Source organism: Streptopelia decaocto (genome assembly GCF_964273445.1).
Source record: "Streptopelia decaocto genome assembly, contig: HAP1_SCAFFOLD_50, whole genome shotgun sequence".
Lineage (NCBI taxonomy): Eukaryota > Metazoa > Chordata > Aves > Columbiformes > Columbidae > Streptopelia > Streptopelia decaocto.
In genome coordinates this window covers 723,466-741,978 of record NW_028115722.1, presented here as the reverse complement: position 1 = coordinate 741,978, position 18,513 = coordinate 723,466, and the positions used below count along the sequence as shown (strand labels likewise).

At 59.2% G+C, this 18,513-nt stretch overlaps 1 protein-coding gene and 1 long non-coding RNA gene across 2 annotated transcripts; both read right to left on the bottom strand.

Moving 5' to 3' along the window:
- Window positions 1-4,944: 4,944 nt before the first annotated feature.
- Window positions 4,945-5,749, bottom strand: LOC309452633. The gene is made up of 3 exons (XR_014186600.1): window positions 5,669-5,749; window positions 5,181-5,264; window positions 4,945-4,996 (listed from the first exon to the last, which is right to left on the bottom strand). It is a non-coding gene; the product is annotated as an uncharacterized lncRNA (long non-coding RNA).
- Window positions 5,750-6,407: 658 nt separating this feature from the next.
- Window positions 6,408-18,290, bottom strand: LOC309452653 (scavenger receptor cysteine-rich type 1 protein M130-like; the record flags this gene model as incomplete). Its single annotated transcript, XM_082077294.1, has 10 exons — window positions 6,408-6,640; window positions 7,372-7,686; window positions 8,216-8,530; window positions 8,870-9,184; window positions 9,270-9,590; window positions 10,113-10,427; window positions 12,801-13,115; window positions 13,766-14,074; window positions 14,347-14,661; window positions 18,263-18,290. The coding sequence occupies 10 exons, from the start codon at window positions 18,288-18,290 to the stop codon at window positions 6,408-6,410; spliced, it is 2,781 nt and encodes a 926-aa protein (XP_081933420.1).
- Between the last annotated feature and the right edge of the window lie 223 nt (window positions 18,291-18,513).

Here is an 18,513-nt window from a genome sequence, read left to right as displayed (position 1 = left end):
CATGAACCGGGGTCCTCTTCTGTGTACACGGGACCTTTGGTCCAGTGTGATGAGTTGGTTGGGACTCAGACTGCTGAGTTGGTTAGAACTGGTGTATCTCCTGTCCAGTGCCCAAGTTTCTGTTCTCTAGTTCACCCAAGGATGCACCAAGGATGCACCCAAGATTTTCTATCTTTGCAAGGCGTCAGTGAACTCCTGTTTCTCGTACAATAATTTCCACAAAGCTAAGCAAGGTTAGCCAATAGTGATGTGGGTTAAGGGTTAGCTCTCTGTTAGCTCTTTAAGTCTTTACGTGTTCTTTAAGTGTTAATTAGTTAATTGTTAATTCCCTGTATCAAGCTGGTGGAGGTGAAGTCACCCTGCCCAGGGTGGGGGAGGATGTGGCTGCCAGCACCTCGGTACCACCCTGGTGTGTACATGGGGACAGGCACAGTGGGGCACAAAAGGTGCTAAGGAGCCATCACTGCCCTATTGGAGGCTCTGGATCTCACGGAGATGTGCAACTGCCACGGTGGGGCATTGTGATGTCACTGGTGATGTCACAAAGGGCCCCGCCCAGGCACCCCTTTAAATATGGGGCAGGGAGGCGGTCACCCCACCGTGGCCTGGTCCTGGTGAAAGAGGAGACGTGGCCACTCTCACCACTGCTATGTCCCATCCCTGGAAACTGTGAGGCCACTAAGAGCCAAAACTTCCCATCCCTGGACACCACGGGCCACTCAGGATAAAATTTCCTGTCCCTGGACCCATTAGGGCACCAAGACCTAAAATGTCCCATCCCTGGACCCCTTGGGCCACCAAGAGCCACAATGACCCATGCCAGACTGGGGTTATCCCATCCCTGGAGACTTTGGGCCACTAAGACCTAAAATGTCCCATCCCTGGATCCAAGATGTCCCATCCCTAGACACTTTAGGCCACTCAGGCCCAGAAGGACCCCATGAAGCCACCAAGACCCAGGTTGACCCATCCTTGGAAACTTTGGGTACACCAAGTCCTAAGATGTCCCATCCTTGCATCGAAGATTTCTCATGCCTGGAGACTGTGGGCCATCCAGGCCAAAGTGTCCCATCCCTGGACTGTGTAAAGCCACCAAGACGCAAGATGTCCCATCCATGGACACTTTGGGCCACCAAGATGCAGGATGTCCCATCCCTGCACCCAGGATGTCCCATCACCAGCTCCCTTGGGCTACCAAGGTCAAGATGTCCCATTCCTGGACCCTGTGAGGCCACCAAGACCCAGGATGCCTCATCTCTGGACCCCTTAAACCACCAAGACCTAAAACGTCCCATCCCTGGACACTTTTGCCACCCAGACTTATAATGTCCAAACTCTGTATCCAAGATGTCCCATTTGCAGCCATCTCGGGCCACCAAGACCTTAAATGTCCCAACCCTTGGATCCCTTAGACCACACAGGCCAAGATGTGCCATCCCTGAACCCCTTAGGCCACCAAGACCTATAATGTCCCATCTCTGGACCCCTAGGGCCACCGCAAGCCAGGTTGCTCAATGTCAGACCTCCAATGTCCTAACCCTGGACACTTTGGGCCAACAAGATGTAGGATTTCCCATCTCTGGAAACTTTGGGCCACCAATACCTAAAATATCCTATCCCTGGACTCCTTAGACCACCAAGACTTAAGATGTCCTATCCCTGGACACTTTGGGGACACCAAGACCCAGGATGTCCCATCTCTGGACCCAAGGTGTCCCATCTCCAGCCCCCTTGGGCCACCAAGACCTAAATACCCACGCCCATGGACCACCTAGGCCAACATGTCAATTCTGTGGATACTTTGGCCATCAAGACCAAGATGTCTTGTCTCTGGACCCCTTTTGGCTACCAAGACCAGCATGTCCTATATCCAGCCACCTTGGGCCACCAAAATTAGGATGTCCCATCTCTGGACCACTTGGGCTACCGAGAGCCTGGATGTCCCATCTCTGGACATTGTGAGGCCACCAAGAACCCGGATATCTCATCCCTGGAGCCAGATTGTCCCATCTCCAGCCCCCTTAAGCCATCAAGTGCCAAAATTTCTCATCCCTTTATCCCTTGCGTTACTCAGGGCAAGATGTCCCATCCCTGGGGCCCTTAGGCCACCAAGACCTAAAATGTCCCATCCGTCCAATGGGTTGGGGGGGATCTCTAATGGGTTTAGGGATCTCCAGCTGGTGGGGGGGTCTCCAATGGGTTGGGGGATCTCCAGTGGGTTAGAGGGATCTCCAGTGCATTGGAGGACTTGCAATGGATTTGGGGGGAGCTCCAGTGGGTTTGGGGGATCTCCAGTGGTTTGGGGGATCTCCAGTGAATTGGAAGAACTCCAATGGGTTTGGGGGTATCTCCAGTAGGTTGGAGGGGATCTCCAATGGGTTTGGGGATCTCCAGTGGGTTGGGGGGCATCTCGAATGCGTTGGATTGGGGGATCTCAAACAGCTTTGGGGGCATCTCCAGTGGGTTAGGGGATCTCTCATGGTTGTGTTGAGGGATCTCCAGTGGGCTGGGGGATCTCCAATGTGTTTGGGGGAATCTCCAATGGGTTTTGGGGGATATCCAGTGGGTCGGGGGTGGATCTCTAATGGGATTGTGGATCTCCAATGGCTTGGGGGGATCTCCAATGGCTTGGGAGACCTCCAGTGGGTTGGGGGACTGTGAGAGTTGGTCTGAAGATGGAGCAGTATTTGCCTGACCATCGCCATCAAGAACTGAGAGAACTGAGGCCCTGACTGAAAGAACAGATGGACAATGACTTGGAGAGAGGCCCGAGGAGAAGCATTGTGTTGAACTGTTTTCTCCGATTCGGGGGGGCTCAAGCTCACAATGGCTGCTGTGTGGACTTTGCTGCTGCTTCAGCCAAACCAGCCCCCACCTCCTGAAAGCTATTGTCATGAGGTTCTCTTTGACCCAGGGACAATAGCTGCCGTCCAGAAGATGTGTTCTCACCTGCAGCCTCAGTTACACGTGTCCCTCACCTGCTCCCTCAAACAATGGCCAACGAAAAGGAGCATGCCCAGCAGCTTGCCAAGGGTCCTGAGATCACCCAATGGACCAGAGAAAGACCACTGAATGCTGGACATGTTGGCAAAAGAAAGCTTGAATCTTTCGAGCCTGCGCAGTACGAGCCTGGGTTGCGAAATCAAGGTAGAGACTGGCCTAAAACAATGGGAGCAAGGGAGGTGAAGACGCATAAAAGGTGGCTCCAGAATGGACACCGTTGAAGATCTTCCCACCAGAGCATCCTGAACCACGGTGGAGAACCGGCAGGACTCCATGGGACCGGACACCAGAGGGAGCTTCTGGAACTGGACTGGTGATAAACGCAACCTCACTTCTCATCTTTTCCTTTACTTTTCCCCATTTTTTTCCCCTTTCTCTTTCTTACTCTCTCTCTATTGCGTGCTGCTTTATGGGCAAATAAATAAAGCAACACTGCTTGATTGAATTATAACCCCTTGGCTTTTTGGTCGCCTTAATTTTGCGCTCTGAGATCAAGGTAAAAGAACCATCACGAGTCCATCATCGAATGGACCGTGACACCCGCCCGCTCCCATCCCTCCTGTACCTGCACACAAGTGCTTCCCTGACACAAACCCGCGCTGACACCCCGGCGAGGCAGCAGGAGGGCAGGGCAGGGGCTGCAAGCAGCAGGAGGACGGGGTCCCAGGGTTGCCGTGGGGCCTCACAGCCCCTGCTCAGGAAGAACACAGCTCTGCGGCTGTGACAAGAGTGCTCAGGGTCTGTGACGGCCCAAGGCAGCAGGAGCAGCCCATGGAGACTGGGGCCCTGGCAGAGCCAAAGGAGAGGGAACCCCAGCCCTGCGTGTCCCAGAAAGTGGCTCCGCACCCTGTGCTGGGCACTGGGGAGCACAGCTGCCTGCTGACCATTGTGGGAGGTGATCTGGGGTGTGATCCCCTCTGGGCCATCTGGAGTTTAAAGGGCACGGTGATGACCTTAGGGCTCACATCTGTGGGGTCACAGCCAGGACTTACCCTGGCACAGCAGCTCTGTCATGGCCTCTGCACTGTGGGACCAGCCTGGCCCAGGCAGGGCCTGGGGAAAGAGCAGCTGGGGAATCTCGGGGTGAAGAGATGGGCACTGGGGAGCATCATGGGACCTGTTAGAGAGTCATTTTGACTAGAAACTGCCTGTGGCAAGCAGGATGGAAACCACCCCAAGGGTGTTTTTTAGTCTCTGCTGCCCCTGATCAAACTCAGGAAGATTTCCTGACGCCTAGGCAGACACAAACCAGCTCCAAGTCAAAGTCCACCGACACTTTTAATAAGAACAAATACAATACACAGTGGAAAAAAGGGGAAAGTAGAGGAAACTCTGTGCTGTTTGTGCTGCCCATGGGCAAAGGGAGGCGGTTCCCGGTGCTCGCGGCTCTCCCAGCTGCACGGACCTCTCCTCCCTCCCGCTGCACCCACCTGCACAGCAGGGATGGGCTCTCCTGGCCGGGGGCTCAGGGGCTGCTGTGCACCCAGCTCTGTCACAGATGTGCCAGAGAGATCTCTTCAGCGTCATCATAGCCCGTGCTCCCCGGGGACAGGGAAGTGGTGTCTCCTTCAGCTCCAGGGACCCTGGCACTTCTCTGGGAGCACAGGCTGCCCCCTGCAAACAGCAATGTGGGACATTGCAGCTCACCCCATGGGGTCTGTGCATCACCTTCCCCCCTGCTCCTCACCACACTCAGCTCCTTCTCCCACCCTTCAGTCCCTCCATGGGAAACTCCTGGGGCAGGTTCCCCCTTCCCAGGAGGTTTAGGTCTCAGTGCAGCAGCAACCAGGGTGGCAGTGCTGAGCAACCAGGAACCAGCAGCGCTGAGTTTCCCTCTCACCTCTGGGTGCATCGCTGGGTCCTGCTCCCTCCTCTGGCTCCCTGGGCATTTCCCAAGCTCCCTGTCCAGGAGCAATGTCCTCCCCAGGGTGAGAAACCTCTCTGGCATCATCATAGACATCCACTGGGTCACCCCCAGGCAGAACAGGAACATCTGAAAAGAGAGGGGAGCTGGTGACAGTGAGAAGATCCATCCTGCAGAGCAGAGGATGGGAGGTGCTGGTGTTGAAAGCAGCACAGGAGACCCTCAGGTCCTCCCCATCTCTGATGGTGACACCCAGTGACACCTCTGTCCTTCACTTGTCTGCAGGCAGATCAGCCCCTTCCTGCTTCATTACCTGGTGCTGATCCCAGACCATCCTCCTCCTCTCGGTGCCCAGGGTAGGGCTGCAGCTGGGTCAGGGACTGCTCTGAAGAGGAGCCTGGAGAGATGTGCAGTGAGAGTTATGGGACGAGCCCACTCACCTTGTTCGTGGCCAGTGCTGCTGGGGAAGGGGGACCCACAGAGCTGGGGCTGCATGGGGAGGAGGGCTGGGAATTCACCCTGCTGGCCGGGACAAGCCCTGTCTCAAAGGTGCTCCTAGAGCTGCCCCAGGACAGCTCTTCCCTCACTCGTCAATGGGTGCAGGGGCAGGAAGAGAGGGGCTGTCCAGCTGCGATGGGCAAAGCGGGTTGGGAGGCAGCTCCTCTCCCGGGCCCAGGGCTGGGGTGCTCTCCCACAGACCACACAGCCCCAGCACTGCAGGGACCACGGGCTGGGGGCTTCAGGGGATCAGCCCTGGGGAGGGGCCAGGGGAAAGGGTCCTGCAGGTGTGCCCACACCCACCTGAGCGACCAAACCTTGCCTGCTTCTCCCACGCTGGGCTGTGACCAATCTCCTCGTACACGGCCTCGGGGAAGAGCTCCTGGGCTGTCCTGGAGCCTGGGGACAGAGGCAGAGCTGGCATGGGGACAGGCAGAGGGGCAGTGGGACCCCACTGTGCTCCCCAAACCTGTTCCTTGGCCCAGCCCAGGACTGCTCCAACAGCACAGCCCCAGGGTGCTGTACAGGAACAGCTGCCACATCCCCAGTGAGGGCCACATCACTGTGGAAAAGATCTGGGGCAGCATCACCTTCATATCTGCCCCTTGGAGACAGCACTCAAGCGCCTCTGGCCCCTGGGTCACCCCCTTGTCTGACCCCAGAGCAGCTTCCGTGCTTCCCCTCCACCTGGAGCCGACCCCTGTCTGCCCCACGAGTCCATAGCAGGGCCCCCGCCCTACCAAGGGCAGGCAGGGCTGGGCAGAGGGTCAGCCTGGGGCCTGACTCCATGGAGATTGGCCCTGCTGCCCTCTGTTCCTCCTGTCTTCTCCTTTGCCCCAGAGCGCCCTCCAGCACTACCCAGAGCACTGCCAGCTATCCCCCAGGATAATATCTCCCCTGGTTCTGCTCTGCCATGTCTCTCCTTGCCCCATCTCTTGCTCCCACCACCTCTGGGCTCTCTCCAGCCCTTTGCTGCTGGTGCCCTATGGCCAGCCAATCAATGAGGTGCATTGGACAGGTGGCAGCACACAGTCTCCTCCCCTCAGCTCTGCTTGTGCCCCTTACTGACCCCCCGCAGCACCCCCAGCCCTTCCAGGAGGGCTGGAAGCTCACTGGGAGCTCTGTGGAAGGACCCACCTCTGCGCCCAGCCCTGGCCCTGAGCGCTTGCCTGGCCAGCAGGGCCAGGAGCAGGCAGAAAAGGGCCCCCAGGATGATGCAGATGATGACAGGCACTGAGATTCTCCCACTGACAGTCGGACGGCCCCGGGTGGGATCTGCACGGGCAAGAACATGGAAGAACAGCACCAGCCCTGGGAGAGGTGGAGGCAGCACCAGACCTGACCCCCATCATACAAGGCAGCAGAGAGTGGAGGGCCCCAGGGGGGATGATGGAGAAGCTTCCACCCTGCTGACTGAATTTCACCCCCTCCTCAACCCCCACACAACCACTCCCTCCTGGGAGTTACACGCCCCAGCAAGGAGCCCCTTGCACCCCACTGTGGGTCAGAGCCCGGCCCTGGGATACCCAGCCCTGGGGAGGACAAGTTACCTGCTTGGGGTGGGGATGCTGCTGTCCTGGGTGCAGCTGCAGAGGAGGAAAAGGAGAGCTGGGCTGAGGGGGTGGGAGTGCACGTACCAGGGAGCCTCCCCTGCAACACTCCAGTGTGTGTCTGTAGTGTCCCTGACACATCCCACCACAATTGCCCCTCCCGTAGTGCTAGAAAGGGACCCAGGACAGGGCCCAGGGCCTCTGCTCTGGGTGGCAGGCAGGGTGGCACAGGCAGCCCAGGGGATGGATGGTCCTGGAGCTGCAGGGCCCCACGGGCAGTGGCCCAAGGACACCCAGTTCCACCGAGGCTGCTCCCTGCTTGGCACCAGGCTGCTGCACCCCACAGGAACGTTCCTGCTCTCGGGAGCTCAGGGGCTGTGCCAGGACCAAGCAGGTGAAAGGCCTTTCCCAGCTCCCTGCCAATACCTGACCAAGGGGTCCCAGCCCCCCGCTCACCCGAGCAGCGCACGGCAGCGTCTTCCTTATGCCGGCAAGCACGTCCGTCCCCAGGCCGGGCCCAGCAGTCCTGCAGAGACGACTCCGTCCCCCGGCACTCCACCCGCTCCAGCCAGATGGGGCCTTGGCCCACCCCAAAAGCAGCCTCATGCAGGGCAGACACCGCGGGGCCACAGCCCAGCTGCCTGCATGCCACCTGGGCATCCTGCATGTCCCAGGAGTCATCGCACACTGTCCCCCAGGAACTGTGATGCCAGAGCTCCACTCTGCCCGAGCACCCGTCCTCGCCTCCCACGGCACGGATCTTCTCCCTGTCTGGAGAGGGCAAAGAGCTCCCACGGCACTCAGACAGCAGAGGAGCCAGGCAAGAGGAGCACGCGGAGGAGCAGCTCCCTACCTGTGCAGCTGCTGGAGTTGGAGCACGGGGCCAAAGGCTCTGGGGGCATTTCTGTGCGTCCCCCTGAAGAGGGAAACACTGTAGTGAAGGGGCTGGCTTGGGGGATTGTGCAGAAGAGAGCGGGGCTGAGCTCTGCTTGTGCCTGTGTGTACCATCTTGGTCACAGAGCAGCAGAAGGGTGTCCATGGAGGGGAGGCTCCTCTGAACCCTCTCTGGTCTCTGCTGAGACCCCGCTTGGAGATGTCGCTGCCTCCCCCACGCACTGCGGGGTGGCAACTGCTGCTGGACATGTGGGACACTGAGAACTGTGGTCACATCTGTGCCACCAGCAGCACAAGCATCTTACACGGCAAGGAAAACCCCTCCAAGCTCTTTCTCTGCATTTGGCCGTGCCCAGAGGGGACCAGAAGCTGGGGTGACACTGGTGCCCCAGTGGCTCAGAGTTACCATTGCAGGTGATGTGGGTCTCTTCTCGCAGGTCATCGCACGACTGTGGGTCCCAGGAGGTGGATGGACACTGCCAGAAGGAGCTGGTTCCCTTCTCACACTGCACGTAATCCAGCCAGGCAAGGCCAGACACCCTGCCATAGGGCAGGCCCGTTTCCAGGGATCCTCCGTCCCCGCAGCCCAACTCCTTGCACACCAGCGACACCGTGTCAGGAGTCATTGAGTTGGAGCAAACACTCCCCCACGTCCCGTTGTAGAAAACCTGGAGGCGCCCGGAGCAGCCGTCACTGTTCTCCAGCCTCAGGGCCATGAACTCTGGGAGGAAAGGCAACAAGAGAACAGGCTGGTGTGAGGCTGTGGGAGCCGGGACACCTCTGCGCTCCCCAGGCCACCAGCCAGGCAGTGCAGGGCCAGCAAGTCCCCCTTGCACCCAGGGCAGAGAGAAGTCCCTGACGGACACAGCCCCTGCTCTCCCCACTCACCCTGGGGGACACTGAGCTCCCCAGGGACCCCGCTGAACTGAGGGCACCCGTGCATGGGTGTCTGTAGGCCGGGCTCAGGCAGGGGCTCAGCCAGAGACAGCCTTGGCCATGCCCGGCTTTCCCTGCATCCCGGCCTCCTGGGAACCATCCCGGCACAGCTCCCGGCACACACCTGAGCACATGACGCCCGCGTCCTCTTTGTGTCCACAGTCGTGCTGCCCCCAGGGCCCGGCAGCGCAGTCCCAGAGAGCAGCTTCGGCCCCAGAGCAGTTCACACGGTCCAGCCAGATCTGCCCAGAGCCTTCCCCGAAGCGAGCGGAGCTGGCCGCCTCCACCGCCCCTCCGCAGCCCAGCTGGTGGCAAACGACGGTGGCATCAGACAGGTCCCAGCCATCGTCACAGACGGTCCCCCAGCTGCCCTGGTAGTAAATCTCCACTCTCCCTGCGCAGCGCCCCGGCCCATTCACGAGCCGGACCCGCCGGCTCCCTGCAGTGGGGAGAAAGCACAGGAGCTGTCAGGGGGTGGCTGCCCCCCCACCCCATCATCTGGGGGCTCGTGCAGCGCTGCTTACCCCAGCAGATGACTCCCACGTCCTCCACAACCCCTCCGAACAGGGCACTCCTGCGCAGGGAGGTGTTGCAGAGGGTCAGGCTGGCCTCGTGCCCTGCGCACCGGACCCCTCGCAACCCCACGGGGCCCGTCCCTCGCTCAGGCTTTGGGGGGCTGTAGGCTTTTTGTGCCTCTCCACACCGCAGCTGCCGGCACACCACGCTGGCCTCCCGCACGCCCCACTGGTCGTCCAGCACTCTGCCCCACGTCCCGCGCTGGAAGATCTCCACTCGCCCGTCGCACCGGCTCCCGCCGCCCACCAGCCGCAGGGACGCGGAGTCGGCTGGGCCTGGGGAGAGCAGAGGAGCCGCAGCCATCAGCGGCACCGGACAGCACGGCAGCCTCCAGGGAGGAGGGCAAGGGGGGTTGTCCAACCACACAGGGCGAGAGTGAGCCCTGTGCTGACAAGAAGCGAGGGCAAAGCCCAGGCCCTGTCTGCAGCTCACACCGGGTCTGCGGCTGCGGGTGGTGGGATGAGGCTCTGCAGGGCTCTCTGTGGGGATGGGATGTGTTTGTCTGCAGCCACAGGGATGGAGCAGAGCCCCAGCAGCCTGTCCTGGGCTCATCCTATGGAACCCAAGCCGGGCAGTGATACCAGGGCCTAAGGCGCTGCCCTGGGGACAGGTGTCTGTGTCTGTTCAGACCTCAGCTCTCCCAGAGCAGAGCGGTCAGTCTGAGCAGGAAAGTCCCCCAGGGCACCTCCAGGGAGAAATTCAGCCTGGTGCTGCCATGGGACCCCTGCTTTGGGTGGCCGTGTCTCACACAAAGGGAAACAGAGCTAATGCACCATTTTCCCAGCACTCACCTGAGCAAATGACAGCAGCGTTGTTCCCGGGGGAGCACGGGGAGGCCCCCAGAGTGGCCACTGGGCACTGTCCCAGGTCAGATTCCGTCCCATCACAGTGGAATGAGTCTCTCCAGACAGGGCCGGTCTCTCTCCCAAAATGCTCTCCTCCAGGAATGGACTCAGCAAACCCACAGTTGAGTTGACGACACAGAACGTGGGCATCCGAGAGATCCCAGCGGGAGGCACAGAGGGTCCCCCAGCTCCCCAGCACCTGGACCTCCACCCTCCCCGCACACGCTGTGCTGCCGTTCACCAGCCTGAACCCTGTGTACTCTGCGGACAGAGGAGGAGACAATCACAGAATCACATCATGTCAGGGATTGGAAGGGATCTCAAAGCTCATCCAGTCCAACCCTCCCACGGGAGCAGAAACACCCAGATGAGGTTACACAAGAAGGTGTCCAGGTGGGTTTTGAATGTCTGCAGAGTAGCAGACTCCAGAACATCCCTGGGCAACCTGGTCCAGTGTTCTGTCACCCTCACTGCAGACCGAACTCCCTCAGTTTAGCTGTGAGGATGCTGTGGGAGACTGTGTCAAATGCCTTACTCAAGTCAAGGTAGATCAAGTCCACCGCTCTACCGTCATCCATCCACCTTGTTATGTCCTCATAAAAGTCAATGAGGTTGGTCAAGCACGACCTTCCCTTGGTGAAGCCATGTTGACTACCCCTAATGACCCTCTTATCCCTGATATGCCTTGAGACGGCACCAAGGACAAGTCGTTCCATCAGTTTCCCAGGGATGGAGGTGAGGCTGACCGGTCTATAGTTACCTGGGTCCTCCTTCTTGCCCTTTTTGAAGACTGCAGTGACATTTCCTTTCCTCCAGTCCCCAGGCACCTCTCCCATTTGCCACAACTTAGCAAAGATGATGGAGAGTGGCCCAGCAATGACCTCAGCCAGCTCCCTCAGCACCCGCAGATGCATCCCATCCGGACCCATGGATTTATGGTGTCCAGATCACCTAACTGCTCCCTAACCCAGTCCTCATCAACCGAGGCAAACTCCTCCATTGGCCTGCCTGCCTGCCTCTGGGGCCTCAGCGGTGCAGGGCTCCTAGGACAACCATGGGAGAGTAGACAGAGACAAAGAAGCATTCAGAGAGGGTGGGTTGGTGCTTTTGTACCCTTGATAGCTGGTGGAAAGGCCAGAGGGACAGAGGCCTTTCTTCTCCTTCTGCACGGTTTTCATGCTGCAGACTGTCCCATGATCCCTCCTGCCCTACACCCACCCAGCACAGTCCTTGCTCTCTCCCCAACCCCCAGCACAGCCCCAACGTTCAACACCCCACCCCGAGTCCTCACGTGTGCAGCTGACAGCAGCGCTGCTCATCTGGGGGCAGGCCTGGTCCCTGGAGGACCCCGTGGGGCAGGAGGACAGGAGGGACTCATTCCCGACACACTGCAGCTCTCCATCCCACATGGGACCAGCCCCTTCTCCAAAGTGACCTCCTCCAGACACAGGCAGGGCCACGCCGCACTGCAGCTCCCTGCAGACCACCTCAGCAGCCTTGGGGCCAAAGCGGGAACCACAAACAGTTTTCCACTGCTTCCCATCACGGATCTCCACACGTCCTGAGCAGTGGCTCTTCCCGTCCACCAGACGGACAAATCCTGGATGGGGGAAAAACAAACCAAAAGAAAATAAGCAATCAAACCTAACCAAACAAAGAAACAAAAAGCAACCAAACATACAAACCCAACGCCACACCTGGGAGCTCCCCAGAACTCTCTGACAGTTACATGTCCACATCCCATGTCACCCCAAGCAAGCCATGGCCAAACTGCCATTGCATATCCCTGGGGAAGCTGTTGGGGAAGTGCTGGTGACACAAACACATCCAAGACCCTCCTCCCCTTCTCTACAGCACCAGAGCACTCGAGGTGTGTGTCTGCCACACGCTCACAGCCACAGGTGCTGCTCAGAGAAAGGGTCCCACACAAGGTCCTCTGTGCTGCCCGGCACGCTCCCCCAGCACCGCAGCCATGTGAGCCTTTGGGGTCCAGGAGAACTGGCCCAGATGGTGACGAAGCTGCAGCTGCTCAGCCCCTGCAGACCTTGGGCCAGGCAGGACCATCATCACCTGGTGCCACCAGAGGCTCACTCTGATCCCAGGATATACCTGGGTGTCGGGATGTTCTTTTAGATGGGAGGTGTCCCAGAGCACAGAAATGGAGCAGCTGTTATCACGGCTGGTGCTTTTCAGAGCCCTCCCCTGCCTGCTCCAGGGGGATGTTCTGATCCAGGGACACTGTTATCTGGGGTGCACAGGTCCCAGGCCAATGGCCAGGCTGGGGACAGGAGACCCGCATGTCCCCCTGGCCTCCCTCTGCCTCAGAGGGTGACAGCAGCACAGGCAAGAGTCAGTAAGTGCTGGCAAAGACCCTGTTTCATGGGTCAGTGTGGGGAGCTGTGGGCAGGCAGGAGGGGCTGGGCAGCTGGTCAGCGCTGCTGGCATGGGGTCCTGTCCCCTCAGGGCTGTCACAGCTTTCCCCAGGGACCAGTTACACCAGCAATGACAGTTCCAGCTCAGCAGCATGACTGCCCACACTGAGCTCAGATCCAGCATGTTTGTTATTCCATATGGCGCAGCCAGGTCCCTTCCACCATCCCAGCCCCAAAGGTGGGCAACAAACTGACCCCTTACCTGAACACGTCACTCCAGCATCAACACTGTGACCACAGTCATGTTCACCCCATCCTGCATGTTTGCAGTCAGACAGGGCTGATTCGGATCCATCACAGCTGACATCATCCATCCAAATGGGGCCAGATCCTGCCCCAAAGTGTCCATACTGAGGAGCTCCAACAGCAGACCCACAGCCCAGCTGCTTACAAACCACTGCTGCATCGTTCATACCCCAGTAGTCACCACACACGGTCCCCCACTGTCCCTGGTGTTTCACCTCCACTCTCCCGGCACAGCGCCTGCCGCCATCCGCCAGCCTCACCTCCGCAGCACCTTCAAACACCAACACGGGATGAGTCAGGAGAGCACCGAGCCCCAGTGCTGCAGCTCTGGGGGAACCTCCTGCCTGGGCAGAGTCAGGGGCACCACCCTGGGAGCTCCCTCCCCTGCAGGCTGTTCCCAGGGTGGTGCAGAGGTCCCTTCTATCCCCTAGGCTGTGCAAGGCTGGGGTGACCAGCTCCAGCCCTGCAGGGTCATTTGTGCCCCACAGCCTTCCTTCTACTCTAATGGTCCTTTCAACCTGCCCCTGGCTGTGGCCCACCTAGAGCACCCACTCCTCCCCAGCCAGCACCCTGGGAAGAGACCCGTCCCCAGGGATCCCCAAGCACACACTGCTGCTTCTCCCAGGGCCCCCCACTCCCCTGGGCCACAGTCTGCCCTGGGCACCTCCCAGCTCATCATCTCAGCCCTTTGCGTATCCTCTGTGGAGAAACATGATGATCCCAGGGAGCCCTCCCAGCCCATGGCCCCCTTTGTCCTGGGGCGTCAGCCCAGTCCTGCCGTTGTCTGTGATCCCCAGGAGGGTCAGGTCTCTGTCGCCTGTGGGAACAGATGCCCCAGTTCCCTTGTCTCAACTGCACCAACTGTCCCCTCCTCAGGCTGGGTTTCACCCCAGTGTTCAGCACCCCACCCTGAGTCCTCACGTGTGCAGCTGACAGCAGCGCTGCTCATCTGGGGGCAGGCCTGGTCCCTGGACGACCCCGTGGGGCAGGAGGACAGCAGGGACTCATTCCCGACACACTGCAGCTCTCCATCCCACATGGGACCAGCGCCTTCTCCAAAGTGACCTCCTCCAGACACAGGCAGGGCCACGCCGCACTGCAGCTCCCTGCAGACCACCTCAGCAGCCTTGGGGCCAAAGCGGGAACCACAAACAGTTTTCCACTGCTTCCCATCATGGATTTCCACACGTCCTGAGCAGCGGCTCTTCCCGTCCACCAGACGGACAAATCCTGGAAATAAAACACCAAAAAGCAAATCATACAAACCTGTGGTGAGGCAGGAGGGGTTGGGCAGCTGGTCAGCGCTGCCTGCACGGGGTCCTGTGCCCACAGGGCTGTCACAGCTTTCCCCAAGGACCGGTTGCTCCAGCAATGCCAGTCCCAGCTCAGCAGACTGGTTGGCCACACTGGGACCTGCTCCAGCATGTTTGTTGCTTCCTGAGAGCACAGCCAGGGCCTTCCACCACCCCAGCCTCAAAGGTGGGATCAGGTTGACCCCTTACCTGAACACGTCACTCCAGCATCCTCATCATGATCACAGTTATGTTCACCCCACCCTTCATGTTTGCAGTCAGACAGGGCTGATTCGGATCCATCACAGCTGACATCATCCATCCAAATGGGGCCAGATCCTGCCCCAAAGTGTCCATACCAGTGAACACCGACAGCTGACCCACAGCCCAGCTGCTTACAAACCACTGCTGCATCGTTCATGCCCCAGTAGTCACCACACACGGTCCCCCACTGTCCCTGGTGTTTCACCTCCACTCTCCCGGCACAGCGCCTGCCGCCATCCGCCAGCCTCACCTCTGCAGCACCTTCAAACACCAACACGGGATGAGTCAGGAGAGCACCGAGCCCAGTGCTGCAGCTCTGGGGGAACCTCCTGCCTGGGCAGAGTCAGGGGCACCAGGGTGGGAGCTCCCTCCCCTGCAGGTCCTCAGAGCAGTCTGAAGGTCCATCTGTCCCCACAGCTGCACAATGATGGGAGTGCCCAGGTCCAGCCCTGTTGGGTCATTCTCCATCCCACTACACAAGGCACCTCTTCCCACGCCAACGGCCACCTACCCCCCACCCATGCCCACTCACACACTGCCCAGCTCTGCACTGGGCACCCACTGCCCCCAGCCCAGCACCCCCTGAACAGCCCCATGTACCCAGGGCTGCAGCTTCCCATGTAAACCACCTGCCCCAGCACCATCCAAACCAACCCCATCCCCAGGGCGTTCCCTGTTCCCACTGAGATGATCCAGAGGATCCCACATTCCCTCTTCTCCCCTGGCATCAGCCGTGGGCCAGGCCCCCCAGAAGGACATGTCTCTACTGCAGATGTCCCCATCCTCTCTCTCTGGGGGCACAAACTGCCCTCGTGGGGTCAGGTTTCCCTCTGAACAAGGGGTGCTGAGCAGCACACAAACCCTCTGGGGCACCCCAGAGGTTGGCAGTGCGCTGGGGATCTCTGGGTGCTGCCATCACCAGTGAGGCCACCACTGGTCCAGAGGCAGAGTGCTGGGAACAAGGGGTCCCCAAAGGTACCCCAGGACAGGGGGGCTGTGAATCCAGCCAGGCACAGAACACTGGAGCCCCAGAAAAGGAGATACTGTCTCCCACCCAGACAGGCACAGGGAAAGGCACAGGCTCCGTGGAACTGAGCACCTTCTGCCCCTTGTCTCAGCAGCACCTGCAAAGGAACCCCATTCCCAGACCCATGACCACACTGGTACCTGCTGGCCCTGGGCGGTGGGACAATGAGTCAGCACTTACCCCTGCACAGCTGTACCCAGAGGAGCAGCCACAGCGTCTGAGGGGACACGAGTCCCTCTGTGCCCATCCTGAGCCTCCTGCCCTGATGGCACAGCCCTCTGTGCTGCACTCCCTGACACAGCTCCAGGGACTTGTGGGAGCAATGATGACGGGAGGGCAATATATCTCTGCAGATGCCCCCAGTTACAGGAGGAGCCAATCGAAGCAGCAGCACCTTTTTAGACATTATCGGGAGCTATCTCCCCTCTGACACGGCCCAGTCCTCCAATGAACTTCTCCAGTGCCGTTCATGACCATATATGAGGGACGGCTCCGCTGCAGGTGTCACAGCACTGCAATGGTAGAACATCACAGGACAGGGCTGGTTGTAGTGGGGCAAACAGTTTTTTACCCCTTGAGCTCTGAGTGTGGACCAGAAGCCCTGAGCATGTGCTGCGGCAGGCACATCCATAGAGCCCGAGGTGAGAGTGTCCAGTCACTCTGGTGCCATAAGACCCAGGGGGCTGGGACTGCACCGGGGCTGTGTCAGGAAGGGAAGGAAACAGCCCCTGTGACAGAGCCCGCTGTGCAGGGAGCAGCAGCTGGGAAAGGGCCTTAGCCCAGGGCAGAGCCCCATCCCAGGAGTGCTGGCTCACCCACCGCTCCCTGGAGAGCCCGCGGAAGGTCCCTCACAGGAGCTGGAGCTGGGACACGTCCCTGTCCTGGCAGCAGATGTGCAGCCCAGAGGCTCAGACGTGTCCCTGACTGTCAGCGTGTCACCGAGGGGCCGTTATTCCCCACGGGTGGATCAGAGCTGCAGCCTGCAGGTGCACAAACCACAGCCCCCGCGCTCCCCCCGCGGGGCCTGGGCAGGAAGTCTGTGGTTTCCTCCTGGCGCCGTGCCCGGCACATCCCTGCGGTGCCCCCGAGACACCCCCAGCCCGACGGCTGCAGCCAGGGCTGCAGGGGCTGCTCCTCCGGCCTCGCAGGGACGGGGCCGGGCAGCTCCTGTACCTGCTGGGGACCCTGTGACAGCACATGGACGGTCAGCACCGAGCTCCATGGCCATGGGGTGTCACCAGTGACGTGAGCACTGTTCCTTCTACTGCCACTGCTGTGTGCTCATTGGTTACACTGACAGTGACCTCACACCCTCTACTGCCACTGCTGTGTGCTCACTGGTTACACTGACAGTGACCTCACACCCTCTACTGCCACTGCTGTGTGCTCATTGGTTATACTGACAGTGACCTCACACCCTCTACTGCCATCTCTGTGTGCTCATTGGTTCCACTGACCTCACCAGCCCCTGTAAGGACGTGCACCTGATCCTGGCCTATCAGCCGTTCAGCCAGGAGCAACATCACTGCCCCTTGTCCTGCCATTGGTTGCCACCCAGTAGAGCCTGGCTCCATCCTCCTGACACTCCCCCTCTCCATATTGATCCCCATGAACAAGTCCCCCCTCAGTCTGCTCTTCTCCAGCTCCAGAGCCCCAGCTCCCTCAGCCTTTCCTCACACGGGAGATGCTCCACTCCCTTCAGCATCTTGGTGGCTGCGCTGGACTCTCTCCAGCAGTTCCCTGTCCTGCTGGAACTGAGGGGCCACAACTGGACACAATATTCCAGGTGTGGTCTCCCCAGGGCAGAGCAGAGGGGCAGGAGAACCTCTCTGACCTACTGACCACCCCCTTCTAATTCACCCCAGGTACCATTGGTCTTTATGGTCTCCCATCCAAGCACTGACCGGGCCCGACCTCGCTTAGCTTCCCAGATCAGACGAGATGGGGCGTGCTCAGGGTGCTATGGCTGTGTATATATATGGTCTCCTGTCCAAGCACTGACCGGGCCCGCCCCTGCTTAGCTTCCCAGAGCAGATGAGATGGATGTTCTAAGGGTGATGTGGCTGCATATATTATATATATGTATGTTCCTCAAGTATATTCTGGTAGTATCCGAACTAAACCCTTTTTTCAAGGGCAGAGTAGAGGTGTAGGAGAAACTCTCTGACCTGCTGACCACCCCCTTCTAATCCCCCCCAGGTACCATTGGCTTCCTGGCCACGAGGTCTCCCATCCAAGTACTAACTGGGCCCAACCCTGCTTAGCCTCCCCGATCAGCCATCCTCAGGGTGCTATGGCTGTATGTATTATATATATGATCCCCAAGTATATCCTGATAGTAATTGAACAAAACCCTTTATTCAAGGGCAGAGTAGAGGGGCAGGAGAACCTCTCTGACCCCCTTCTAACCCACTCCAGGTACCATTGGCTTCCTGGCCACAAGAGCCCAGTGCTGGCTCATGGTCACCCTGCTGTCCCCAGGACCCCCAGGTCCCTTTCCCCTACACTGCTCTCTAATAGGTCATTCCCCAACTTATACTGGAACCTGGGGTTATTCCTGCCCAGATTCAAGACTCTACTGAGACCCCAGGGACCTCACCAGCACAACCTGTTTGCTCTGTGCACATGTTGGGGTGACCCCATCTGGCAGCGCCCACCCAATCACTTGCTCACACCCCACCAGTGGGATTGGGCAGGAACTGGAAGGGCAGAAGCAAGAAAGAAAACCTCATGGGTCAAGATAAAGACAATTTAATAAGTGGAGAAATAGTTACTACAGCAGGAGAGACATATGCCCTGCCTGTCTCTGAGCAAAGGATGTTTTGAAGAACACACCTGCCTCCTCAGTTTTATTGCTGACCATGACGTCATATGGTGTGGAATATCCCTTTGGTCAGTTGGGGTCAGCTTTCCTGGCTTCGTCCCCTCCAGCCTCTTGTCACCTCCAGCCTCCACACTGTTAGGGCAGCGTGAGAAACAGCGAAGACCTTGAGGCTGTGCCAGTCCTGCTCAGCAGCTGCTACAACGTCAGTGTTGTCAGAGCTGTTCTGGGCACCATCAGCAGGGGTTGTGAAGAGGAAAATCAG